We start from the raw sequence: 13,317 nt of genomic DNA on the forward strand, positions 1-13,317 counted from the left end.
CAAATGAAAAGTCAGTTTCAAAACTCAGGATGTAAAGCTTTTAATTTCCACAGGGGAGAGCCAATCAGAGTCAGATGACCTAAGGAAATTATCTTGTAAGGCAAGAGAAGAAGGAGGTTTTCAGAGAATCGCTTTGAATTGGGCTGAAACCGATATTTTTCCACAACAGCTTACAGAAAGGAAACCACAGAATTCCTGCAGTACATAAAAGCTGGAGAGCATTTATTGCAAAGAGAGGCATTTACAGCAAGAGATTCTGCAGGACCTGTAACTCATCATTTTATAGGTGTACTTAATCCTTTGCTAGAGACAGCTACTCTGCTGTTTTGAGAACCGAAACCTTCACAGCTGCATAGAAAATGTTTTGATAAAAGGTATACGAGAAAATTAAGGTAGCGCAATCTGCATTCTATTGGTTCTTTCACATAAAATTCTGTATTAGTGGAATTCTTCCATCCGGCTATCAAACATTGAAAATGTGTTAAATACTGTTAGAAAATACTCACTATAAAAGTGTCATATGTAATATTCATTACACGTAAAAAAGAAATCAGTATGTCTAAGTCAGTTTAATCGTGACCATTATCAGGGCTGAAACCTTCTGCAATAAAATTTTACTAAACTAAAATATTTAGTAGTGCTCTATTTGGGGGCTTTTTGACGCACCATTTCAGACCATCATTTACAGTGAAAGCGATGTGATTATCGTCAACAGTCACACTGCAACTTCCTATTTTTCATGGCAGTAGCATCCATTTGTTACTCTTCTCCTGGGGGTGGGGATGATGTGCTCATCTGGAGTTGCAAGCAAAGACTAAATGGGTTAGCTGTCCAGGAGGCTTGTAAGAAACAGGGTTTCACTGCAAGCTCTGTCTAGAGGACATTATGATGACCAGTCTCGTGAGTGTAGTCAAGAGAAACTAGTCGAGGCAGTGATTTGGATCCTGGTCCACCAAAAAGATAACAGCAACAGGAATACCACAAAGACGTGATACCTTGGCTGCAGTTTTCTCTTCTCAACCGGCCTCCACGTCATGGCAATGGAACCTGAAATCAGTTACGTCCTTGTCTAGACAAATTCCTAGTTGCTCCCGCTCCATAGGTCAGCCTTGGCACTGTTGGGCTGGGCAGTTCTCCAGTGTGGGAGCTGTCCCGTGCATTGAGGGATGTTTAACAGCATCTCCGGCCTCTGTCCACTAGATGCCCCTCATCCCTAGTGGTGGCAACCAAAGAGGTCTCCAGACGTTGCCAAATGTTCCCTGGGGGAGGGGTGCAAAGTTGCCCCGGGTTGAACACCACTGCTTTAGATGAAGGAGAGGAGAGGAACCGTCATGTTGACAAGTCTTCTTCCTGTTTCAGTTTGAGAAATTTGGCAAAGCCGTGAATTACGCTGATGCAGCCCTGTCCTTCACCGAATGTGGCAACGCGATGGAGCGCGACCCTCTGGAAGCCAAGTCTCCGTACACCATGTACTCTGAGACTGTGGAGCTTCTCAGGTTCGTGCCTCTCTGCTGCCTTCTTCCTTAGCTCTTTCCAGTCATCATTAGAAGCCGCTCGCTATGTTTGCAAACTATCACTTCCACATAATAATGACTCTTCCAAGGCATCTTCTTCTTAGAAGTCATCGTAATTCGTTCTTGCCATTTTATTCATGTCATGGAAAACTTATAACTGATGGACACTGCTTGTATCAATTATTCCCTTCAGAGGTTACAACGTGAGTGTTACAATTTGCAATAGTCATAAAATTAAAATGGAAAGGTAGTGGATGCGAGTAAAGTATCATCATTTCACTGTTTGGCGTGGACACTTGGCTTTTCAAAGCGCAGTTTTATAATTCACAAAAAGCGGTGCTGTTGGGATTTCTGTTACAAACCATGTTCTCCAAAAATTTCTGCCTCAGTTACTAAAAACGGAGGGGCACTGTTCCAACACCAAGGCAGCTTTGGAGGCCGCAGCTGTGGAGTAGACGCTCCATGCCTCTGGAATTTGAGGGACAGTCAAGGTGGTAGCAGGGGGAGGGGAGAGATGAGGTTGATAATAGGGAAGGGTGTATTAACGGCACAGATTATTGGTTTCATTTGCATTTTGAAGGAAATTTTCTGGCCTGTTGCTCTTGGTGCAGTGGAGGGAGTTTGTGGGTAATCAGAAGAAATGATATCCATTCTAGTGCTTTCCAGTAATCTGCAGGTATTTGTACAGGAATTTCCTCTACCTCTGAATGGTGGATAAGCACCCTCATTTGCAGGATGGGCTACATCATGGCTTTTGATTGAGTGAGCAGTTCTTCACCTGATAGGTCCTTGTATCCCAGCCACCTCTGGCTTGGTTAATCGATAATGCCCGGCCTGCTTTTTACTGTGTTCTTGCATCTGCAATAAACTGTTACAAATCTGAGGACCCTTGTACCTAAACCTTCAGACAGACATCGGACAGATTTAGCATGCATATTTTCCCAGGAAAGCATTTGAAAAGATCAGAAGAATGGGAACCATTATAAAGAAGAAGAAGAAGAAAAAAAAAAACGATGGTTACATAGAATCAGAAGATTTAGTTAAAGCCACCAAAGTAGGGAGATTATGAGGAAAGTTCCAGCCTTACCTTGACAGGCCAGGCAGCCATCTTTGGCTTTTCGCTGCTCTGAGAAGTATATAAAGTATCTCTCAGACTTACTTAATGCCCTGTGAAAGCCACCACCGCCACTTGTAGCTTTCAAGGGGAAATTGATTTCTCAGTGTCTATACGAGGCTGCCCGCAGTTTCCGAGGATGCACAAGATGAAAATCCTGGCAGAAACGATAAGGATTCAAAATGGAGGGGCAACTTTAATGAACAAACCTGCAGACAAGCCATGCCTTCTCTTCATCCCCAAACGCAAATTAAAACAAGGCACTTTTTAGATTGACAGGGAAAGGTAAAAATGTTAATACCTAGTGTTAGCACATACGCAAAATAATGGGGAACTGGGCCTCCTCCATGCTGTTGATGGGAATGGAAATTGATCGTTGTAAATTGAGGGCAGTTTGGTATTGTGTAGGAAAACCTATACAAGAGAGCATTCGTATCTTCTGAGCCAGTAATTCAACTTCCAGAAGTCTGACTTTTCTATACTGAAGAAAAGACTTGTAAGAGGAGAACGAGTTATCTGTACAGTGTTCAGTTTGGCCTATATTATCGCGCCCAATTAGAAGCAAACCAAATCACCAACAGTAGAAGGGTAATTAATGACATCGCAGTACACTCAACAGAATGATTTGCAGCCGTTGAAATGCAACGATGAGGGAGACTATGTAGCTGCACGAAAATGTTTATAATATGACGTTAAGGTAAAAAAGCAAGCCACAGAATTATAGACACATTGCATTTCTGACCACGAAAAGCATGTTTCTGTACGTGGACCAACCTGGGAGGGAAATAAGGTCACATCTGTAATTGGGGGTGAAATTGTGGGTGTTTTCACCCTCTATATATTTATTTTTTCTTGTTTTCTTTTAGGAAAACACATGCCTCTCTAAATAGAAAAGCAAAACATCAAATTTCATTTTTGGTAAAAATGCCACGTGAATCGCTGAGTGATATTTATTTCCATTAGAAAACACTTCTTTTTCCTTTCGTATTTACACATTTTTTTTTCTTTTTGTCTAAGCGCAGTTGTTTTTTTACATGATGGGATAGTTTACTCCCCATAGGAGTACATTTTCAGTGGAACCTGGTGAAAGTCAATGGAGAATTTATAGCCATTCACTTTTAAGTCAGTATTTTGAAACTTTATTTTGAGATAATTGGATATTCACATGCAGTTATAAGAAATTATACAGAAAGTTCCTGTGTACCTCTTTCTCCCCCCGCCCCCCCCCCGCCCCCCCGTTTTCCCCCATCTAGCATAGCTCTAGTCCAAGATCACAGCCAGGGCAAGGACATTGCTACAGTCCACCTGCCTTACTCAGATGTCATCAGGGTCTTTTTTCTCTCAGATTTTACCGGTTCTACATGCACTACTTTGTATATCCTCTATATATGTAGAACTTTACATTTTCTAGTATATGTGTGTGTATAATTTTTTTTGGAGAGAAATTTCAGTTGGGAATAAAATGGGCTAAAGCAACTAAGTCTTCTGGCCCGTGTAAGCCATTGGAACTCCACTATCAAGGCACTTCAACAGTGGCTGCAATTAGAGGGCAACTGTAATAGGAACATGGTTTTTAGTAGCGTAATTTTATGTTGAAGAGATTTTTATTACTCTCTCCCTGACGGTATGCTGGCTGCAGAGAGAGCACCCCATTTTTTTCATTCAAGTAATTATGGTTGCTCTGAGCCTTGGGAATCTGCAATAGACATATACTTGTGAAAACAAGTGGGGCCCCACAATGACTTGACATTTCAGTGATCCAGCTGTCAAAGACAGATTTATGACATCATAAGAAGCCTTTTTGCTTAATATGGCAGCAACAGGAGGGACCCACATCAAGTGCGCGGGTCCTTTTGTTGGAAAATGTTCACTGGACAGAACTGGGGCAGTAACTGGGGAGAGCAGAGCGATAGGGGGCGCCGGTGCTCCGGGGAGGCCGCTGAAAGTGCGGGCTCGCCATCGCCTTCTCGTAATCGAGAGCTAGTCGGGGCTGCCTGCACATTTTCAACTTCCCTCTGCAACACTGAACTCTGTTACTTATTCCACCGCGAGTGCCTGTGAAATTGCATTAAAGCTCAGACAATGATTTTATGCAATGAATTGATTTTCAAGAGTCTAAATGCCCGGGATGGTATCTGCTCAGCTCGAAGGAAAAAAAAAAAATGGGAAGTACTCCACCTTTGATCTCCCAGGTGTGGAACAGTAACAATTAAAGAGAATGGAAAGACAAAATATACAAGCACCATAAATTAGGAGCGCTCAGACCTTTACCCGCTGCGAAATGTACCTCCCTTAAAAAACAAAAAAAAAAAACCAAAGAAACCACTTCCTAGAGGAATAGGTTCCACACCTGAGCCATTAGAAACACACAGCTACACTCAGGTCAGACATAGCTGTGTTATTATTTAATTACCTCATCTGTCAAAAACTCAACTGAAACTGACATTTGTGTCCACGTCTCATTGAAAGCCAATAATATTGTTTAACTAGAATGTTCTTAGAAACAGTATTTTGCCAGCATTTATACACACGCCAGACCCACAGTAGTTCCACAGCACTGTTCTGGAACGTGGGCTCTGGCTTCTCCAGAGCTAGCTTCCATCTGTCGCAGCAGTGCCCCTGTGACACTCCTGTGGTCGTCATTTTGTGTATGTTTTCAGGAAAGCACACTTTTGCCCACACGCCCTTCTCAGTCCTCCCGCCCAGAGCAAATGTGGGGCTAGCGCATTTAGGTGATGAGAACACCAATGGCTTCGGGACTCTCTGAAGGGTCAGACGGATTCCACTTGAGCTTGTCCTTTCTCTTCAAAGGTATGCAATGAGGCTGAAGAACTTTGCAAGCCCCCTGGCTTCGGATGGGGACAAAAAGCTGGCCGTACTATGGTAAGCTTCCTGGAGGCCACCAGGAAACAGCTGAAATGTTGCAGAAGGATTTGGCAAGTCAACTTAAGCTGCTTACCCCCAGATCATTATTCTTGTTTTCCATTAAACTCTGGAAGGCTAACTGGTGGATTCCTTCGGTCGCTGACTAAACAGTTACTCTCCGAATTTATACCCTTATCAAGATGGGATTTTAACGCTTCCCCCTCCTTTTTTTAAAAAACGACACAAATTTATTATCTTATAGTTCTGAAGGTCAGAAGTCGGAAACGTGTTTCACGAGCCTATAATCAGAGTGTCAGCGAGGCTGCATTCCTTCCAGAGGCTCTAGGGGAGAATCATCTTCCTGGCCTTTCCCAGCTTCTAGAGGCCACCTGCACTCCTTGGCTCATGGCCCCTCCGTCCATCCTCAAAGTCGGCAGTGTAGCTTCTGAAAATAGCTCCCCGACTTTGACATTCGGCCTCCTTCTTCCGTCTTTTGTGAACTCTTTTTTTCGTTTTTTCAAATTTTATTGACGGGTAGTTGATTTACGATGTTGTGTTAACGTCCGCTGTGCAATGCCGTGACTCGGTTATACATCTATATATATTCTTTTTCATATTCGTTTCCATTATGCTTTATCACAGGATGTTGAGTATAGTTCCCTGTGCTATGCTTACTCCTTCTTTTCAAATCTTTTTTCTTTTTTCACTTATATCCCTCGATAGCCGTAGGAGAGTAACTGCAAAATAGGAGTCCGTTTTTAGTTTTATAGGTGTGGGTGAGCATTGGCATTCACATGGTCCTTTCCTCGTCACCACAGCTACCGATGCTTATCACTTCTCTACCTGCGGATGTTCAAACTGAAGAAGGACCACGCCATGAAGTACTCCAGATCACTGATGGAATATTTTAAGGTAATCCTCATTTGGTATAATTTATAGGCCCCGGGTGATTAAATCACTAATGAGACGTGGCAGGCATGTTATTAAAAGTGTCAAGGTTGCTGCTGCCAAAGGCTTGACCTTCCTCATCCTGGCTCCTCCCACCTCTCCTTTGGGGCTCGGCGGAGAGCTTAGGTTTGACTTGATTCCAGGGAGAAGAAGGTACAGTAGTTCAATCCGGCGATGAGTCTCTGGACTGGACAAATGGCCCCGGGCAGCTTCCCAGCTGCAGTCGGGGGCAATGCCTTCCGCCTGCCCTGCACGGTGGACCCGCCAGAGGACGCGGCTGGAGCTGTGGCCATGGCTGTGGCCAGTCTCGTGTTACGTGAGACGCCAGCCTAGAAATTCCTCAGCAGGGAGAGAAGTCACTGCAGCCACCCTGGGCTCTGCGGGGACAGCCACACCCCCTGTGACCACGGGGAGTCTTGGAGGACAGTGGTTGCACTTGAAGACAGCTGATCGCTTTGGCTGCCAAAATGAACAAACAGTAAATAAACAAATGCATTGTCTAGGGAGCTGAAGGCTTTAATCTGCAAGCAAAACAAGATATCTCAACCATGAGATGCAATGCCGAAATGTGGGAATGAGCCCGAATGAAAACTGCAAGCCTGGAGCTGGGCCTGGCCGCTGTGCCGGGTGTCACCGGCTCGAGGGTCCTGGGAGCTTCTGTGGCTTCTACCCCCATAACACTGGTCACGTTGTAGAGTTGAGGGGGCTCAAGGCTCCTGTTGGGCAGGTCTTGAAAGGAAAAGGACAATTTTATTGATTTATTTAGTGGTAGTATTTTTTTTGCCACGTTCGTCAGACCGCTTGGCTCAGTTGCACCAAAGGCAGCTGTGTGAAATGAATCAAATCCTGACCTTACCTCAAACATCAGAACCCGGTGAGAGAGGGTGCACAGCTGTGTGAGGGAGGGCACCAGCTCGGGAAAGGGAGCGGGTTCCCCGGCTGTCACGTGGTGTGGCCGTAATAAAGCCAGTGCTTGTGGAGGTGAACGTGGTCAAATGCAGCAGCTGCCCACGACCGTTAACGTCTACGGTGTCAACCTGGGCTCTGGAAAGGCGTCTTGATGCTGCGGGTCTGGGGCAGCATCAGCATTGCCTGCGAACTTGTTAGCAACGCTGATGCTGACCCTGTGCTCGCGCTTTGAGCCCCAGCCCCAGCATCTGTCCTCTGCGGCCTGTCCTGTGTAGCTTTCAGGGCGTTGCAAGATACCAAACAGGCGTTAAGTAACTCGCTCCTCTGGCAGTGCGTTGAGCTTCTTTGAGGTTCGAAACTGGAGGCTCCCACCACATGGGGCGGTGCTGAGTGTCAGGTTTTCCTGCGCCACTAAAACAGAGGAGACCCATTCTTTTTTAAAAAATTCATTTGATTCAAGTATAGTTGATTTATTACGATGTTGTGTTAATTTCTGCTGTACGGCGAAGCGATTCAGTTATATACATATATCCATTCTTTTTCATATTCTTTTCCATTGTGGTTTATCCCAGCATACTGAGTAGAGTTCCCTGTGCTCTAACAGTAGGACCTTGTCGTTTATCCATCCTGTACGTACTAGTTTGCGTCTGCTGACCCCAAACTCCCAACCCACCCCTCCCCCACACCCCTTCCCCCTTGGCAACCACAAGTCTGCTCTCCATGTCTGTGAGTCCGTTTCTGTTTCATAGATAAGTTCATTTGTGTCATATTTTAGATTCCACATATAAGTGATATCGTTTGGTGTTTGTCTTTCTCTTTCTGACTTACTTCACGTAGTATGATCATCTCTGGGTCCATCCCTGTTGCTGCAAATGGCACTATTTCATTCTCTTTTTATGGCTGAGTAATATTCCATTGTACATATACACCACATCTTCTTTATCTACTCATCCGTTGATGGACACAGGTTGCTTCCATGTCTTCGATATTGTAAATAGTGTTGTGATGAACGTTGGGGTGCATGTGTCTTTTCAAAGTATGGTTCTCTCCGAATATACGCCCGGGAGTTGGATTGCTGGATCATACGGTAGTTCTATTGTTAGTTTTTTGAGGAACCTCCATACTGTCTTCCATAGTGGCCGCACCAATTTACATTCCCACCAGCAGTGTGGTGGGGGGGGGGGTTCCCTTCTCGAGGAGGCCCATTCTTTAAACCAGCCCATCGGAGGGAAAAGATTGGTTAGTGCTCCACTGCAGTGCAGCCCTGGGCCAGTTGCGCCGCTAAACAAGGAAAACCATCAGCCATGAGGACATGCACGTGACAATAGCTAATCAAGGTGATTGACACACACACGCACAAATGCTGCTTGCTTGGTCCTGGCGAGTTCCTGGGATTTCAGAAACGGCATCCTACCTTGCATCCCAGGGAAAAAGTTTGTAACTGGAGCTAAAGGTGCAAAGCTTGTCTGTACTCTGAAGAGCTTGTTTTGCAGAATAAATTTCAGATGAGGATAATTAAACCACTTCTTGGAGAACTCAGTCTGATTTCACTGGGCCTTTTAGTATATAAGATCTTTCATCAAGTGACTTTCATGGTCCTGATTGGAGCCCACTAATTATCCCAACCAGCTATTTTCATCGAGTGCGCGTCGTGGTGAGCTGACGCACGCGTACGTTCCAGCTCTGGTAAGGAAACACGAGGCATCCCGAAATGCTGCAATCAATATTAATGTACTCGAAATCACACTTCCATCTGTTTCTGAATTAATAAAACACAAGATAGATGTCCTCATTTCCCTCTCTCTTTCTCTCTTTTAGCAAAATGCTTCAAAAGTCGCTCAGATACCATCTCCATGGGTAGGCAATGGAAAGTAAGTATCTTCTGAAAATTACTTTTTCATGAAAATCAGCGATTGGATAGACCCCCAAATATTTGCTATGGACAACCCCAGGTGGAAAGGTCAGTTCTGGATCTATAGTAATTTGGGGGCACGCAGAATTCTAGTCAGGTTTCAGCTAATAGCAGGACAGAAAAGTTTAACATGATGTGATTCCAAATTTCTTTCACTTTTTGATCCTTAAGCCAAATGACGGCCATCAAAGTATCAGTTAATGAGACGGCAAGCACCATGCCATTTCGGGGAGGCAGGGTAAAGTTACCTCCACCGCAGTGATTTTTCAATGATTCACTCAGTAATGAAAGACCAATGAAATACTCATTGGTATATGGTAAGTGCTTTAATAAAACCAGAGGCATAATAGTGCTGAAAATGTGAAGGCGCTCCGTCGGCCAGTTATCTGAGCCTTCATGATGATTTTTATATTAATACTAAAATACCCTGACCCAAAATGTAAAAGCAGCTACTCTACTGCTGGTCTGAGGCTCAGTGAACTCACCCACTCTGCGGCCGTCCTTAGAGCCCTATCCGCTCGGGGCAGCTCAGCCCTCCAGCAGTAGGGCAGGAGCTGGGAAACCAGCTGACGTGGGCCAGAAGCTGCCCTTAGCTCCCAGGGTAAACTAAGAGAGCCCCTTCCTCTCTCTACAATGAAAGGGCCGGACCCAGTGACATCGGGGGCTCATCTGAAGACAGGTTCCTTTTCAGAGGGCGACTTGGAATCCGAGTTCTGTCTCAGCCCTGAACTGGCTACATGCCCGCACTTAACTGTTTGAGCATCCGCCTCTCCTGTGATTCCAATACCTCCCTCACCGCCCCAGGCCCACTTCGCACCAGTGGATGTACACCTTCACAAAGAGCTGGGGCTTTTTCCCCATTTTTCATCACTTCAAAATTCTTATGTCTCTGATCAAAACACTTTCTCGAACAGTGAGATAGTCTCCTTTGCCACTTTATAGTTTAAAGCGCACTCCCGAAGCCGTGGGATTGTGAACGCTAAGATCATAAAAACATTCAGAGTGAGGGAACAGATCCATTAAAAACTACGTGTTAACTCAATTACTGTATTGAAAGGAAGTACCGTTCAAACTGTTGAATTAGGTCTCACTCTTATACTGACGGACAAAAGTGAAAGAACGCTGGAAGCTCAGAAAATAAAAATAACTATTGAAAGGCCCAGAGAAAGCTATTTTCTCTGAGCACGGAGTAAAGCAAGGGCACATTCAGGTAAGCAGCCATTAAAGGATCGTCGGGAAAAAAATTTTTTTTTAATTCTGCAACGAAAGAACTCAAACACGTTCTAAGCTTGTGAAGTCACATTAAAAGCCTCCCGAAATGATTTTTAAAGCAGCCTCTGTCTGAAGAAAGCACACTCCCTTTGGTAGTCCAGAGAGCTTTTGAATGAGGCAACTCAAAACGGTCGCCCAGGGGTTACAGCCCATTCATTCAGCAAATACTTTGCGTACATTTCCCTACAAGAGACCTGGGACGCAGCGGAATTCCAAGGGCTCCCTGCACTCGGGGGGAAGCACGCAGTCCAGTGGAGGGAGGTGACAGGTATGAACAAAGTTCTGCAGACACCCAAGAGAAAGAGAGCGCGGGCCTCCGTGGGTGGTCAGGGAGGGCTTCTTTGTCCGCCAGCAACGCTATAGCCTGCTTCCCCCAGCGAATGATGACAGCTGGCCCCGCACCAGACCTCTCACGATGCCTTGCAGAAGCAAGCTTCTCTGACCCTGGCCATGAAGAAGCAGTTGGAAAAAGGAGAAGAAAAATCCGCTTGATATAGAGCAGGGCTCGGCAAACCTTTTCTGCAAAGGGCCAGATAGTACATATTTGGGGCTTTGCCGGCCCAGAGGCAAAACCGAGGGTGTCATGTAAAGAGAATATAAGAGAAAACAAGTTTCCACAAAAATCTTACTGATGAAATTCAGAATATAATAGCAGTTAAGTACAAGTTTTACAGTACAAGTCTGTTCAGGAGAGGAACGGAATTTTGAAAGAATAACAGTTTGCCTCACTGGGGTTCAGAGGTAGCATTCTCGCTCCTCCAGTTGACTGCAGAGGTCCATCTTTTCACACCATTTATAGCTCACAGGCCAGACAGAAACAGGTGGTGCACCAGCTTTTTTGACCTCCACAGAGTCATGGAAACCATGTCATGGAGAGTCTAAAAGGGCGGGGCAGCAGTCTCGGATGTCACCCAGAGAGAATAAAAAGAAAGAAGGCTGGGAAGGCGACGGAAGGAGGAAAGAACGAGGCCATCTGAGGCCTTTAGAAGAACTCTTTCGGTAGACGGGTGGCCGTGGGTACCATACGGAAAGGGTTGGAAGAGAAGGGATATCTCCACATGTTTGGGACACCTTTTGCCATCTGTGAACATTGTGAGGAGTTTGGTGGTCACTGGAGGGAACGTCCCCATCAAGCAAAACTGCCCCCCAAGGTTGGGGAGGGCTGTGCCTGTGTGAACATGGCATGAGCTTGGGGAGAGTGGTAGAGACAAGCCAATGTGGACTCAAGGGTGAGGGTCAAGATGGACGCCCAGGTCGGGTGAATCCTTTAGTAGAGGGAGTGTAGGACTTTGCGGTAACTTGATGGAATGGAAGGAGAGTGGACTTTGGAGGAAAACAGACCTGATTTCAAATCCTGGCCCTTCGACCGATTTGCTATGTGACCGTCAAAAAGGAGCTGAATTTCTCTGAGCCCTTTTGCCATCTGTGAAACAGTGGTGGCAGAAACTCACCCACAGAGTTGTCACGAGGCTTAGAGGTAATATCGGTGAAGCCCAGAGCGCTGTGCTTGGTGCACAGCAACTTTAACAAATAGTGGCTACTGCCACTGCCATGTTTTGTTGTCATTCTTACCTTTTTGAGTTGGAAAACATCAGTGATCTCGCCCCTAGAACTCCCACAGCTCTTGGTCTGCGCGTCACTTTTGGCACTTAGCCTGGATTGCCAGAATTTAATGGATTTTCCTCCCCATTAGACTATTTGCTCGTTTCAGTAAGGGGCTGTTCATTCTTTTATTCACCAGATAGCTATTGCATGCCTACTGTGTATGAGACACTCTGCCAGGCACTTTACAAACGTATACCGTCTCCATGTGCTGCTGTACGTTGTTCTTCCTGCCTCCCCAGAGCACCTCATATGTAGTGGATACTACATAATAACAGAGGGATGGCTGGAAGGTAATCCACTCATTTATCTAACTGGTATTAAGTACATAGTGTGTGCACCAGGCACTGTTCCAGATGCTGGGAATGACGCTGGATGAAACAGACAAGGATCCCTGCCCTCCTCAAGGTCACATTCTTTTGGAAGAGAAAGACAGTACAAAAAGAGTGCGTATGCTAGAAAATAAATGTCATGGAGGAAGGCGAAACAAGGAGGAGGGGTAGAAAGGGCTGCTTGGCACGGGGGAGGAAGATCCTGAATAGGGACATTAGGGAAGGATGATAGGAGAGCGAGCCATGCAGATCCCTGGGGGAAGTGCACTCCACACGCAGGGATCGCCACCACCTCCAGTGAGGACATGACTAGTGTCATGGGCCCAGGGTGCTCGTGCTGTGTGTGGTCGGAAGCCTGTGCTGGGCGTGCACGCTCGTGGCCACGTGCCGGGGATGTGTGAAGAAAAGCACCAGATCTGAAGCACATCCACAGAGGGAGAACTGAACGGCGAAGCCCAAGCTGTGGGGAGAGCCAAGCTGGAGCTGGAGGCACACCAAGATGAGCGCGGCAACAGCCCTCTTTTAGCCAGAGGCACAGTGTCTTAGGCGGGTTTTGATTTGTGGATTTCACGCATCTGATGCTGCGTGCAGGGTATGCAGCCGTGCTCCGCGCAAGGTCAGCTCACAGAGCCTCGTGTCAGGTCAGTCGTGACCAAAACCGAGCGCATGCCCTCGCTCTCCTCGCCTCCACCGCTGATTATTTAAAAGAAAGCGCCGATGGGCTTCCCTGGTGGCGCAGTGGTTGGGAGCCCGCCTGCCGATGCGGGGGACGCGGGTTCGCGCCCCGGTCCGGGAGGATCCCACGTGCCGCGGAGCGGCCGGGCCCGTGAGCCACGGCCGCCGAGCCTG

At 46.2% G+C, this 13,317-nt stretch overlaps 1 protein-coding gene across 2 annotated transcripts in view; it reads left to right on the forward strand.

Annotated features, from left to right (window-relative positions):
* Positions 1–13,317, forward strand: part of AFF2 (ALF transcription elongation factor 2) — a 496,057-nt gene that overhangs the window by 474,203 nt on the left and 8,537 nt on the right. For both annotated transcript variants that reach the window (XM_024117055.2, XM_055081794.1), the window contains 4 exons: positions 1,360–1,496; positions 5,440–5,511; positions 6,312–6,405; positions 9,169–9,221. In XM_024117055.2, coding sequence (XP_023972823.1) covers positions 1,360–1,496; positions 5,440–5,511; positions 6,312–6,405; positions 9,169–9,221 — 356 coding nt within the window. The remainder of the gene's footprint in view (positions 1–1,359; positions 1,497–5,439; positions 5,512–6,311; positions 6,406–9,168; positions 9,222–13,317) is intronic.

Source organism: Physeter macrocephalus, chromosome 21 (genome assembly GCF_002837175.3).
Source record: "Physeter macrocephalus isolate SW-GA chromosome 21, ASM283717v5, whole genome shotgun sequence".
In the NCBI taxonomy this organism is placed as follows: Eukaryota; Metazoa; Chordata; class Mammalia; order Artiodactyla; family Physeteridae; genus Physeter; species Physeter macrocephalus.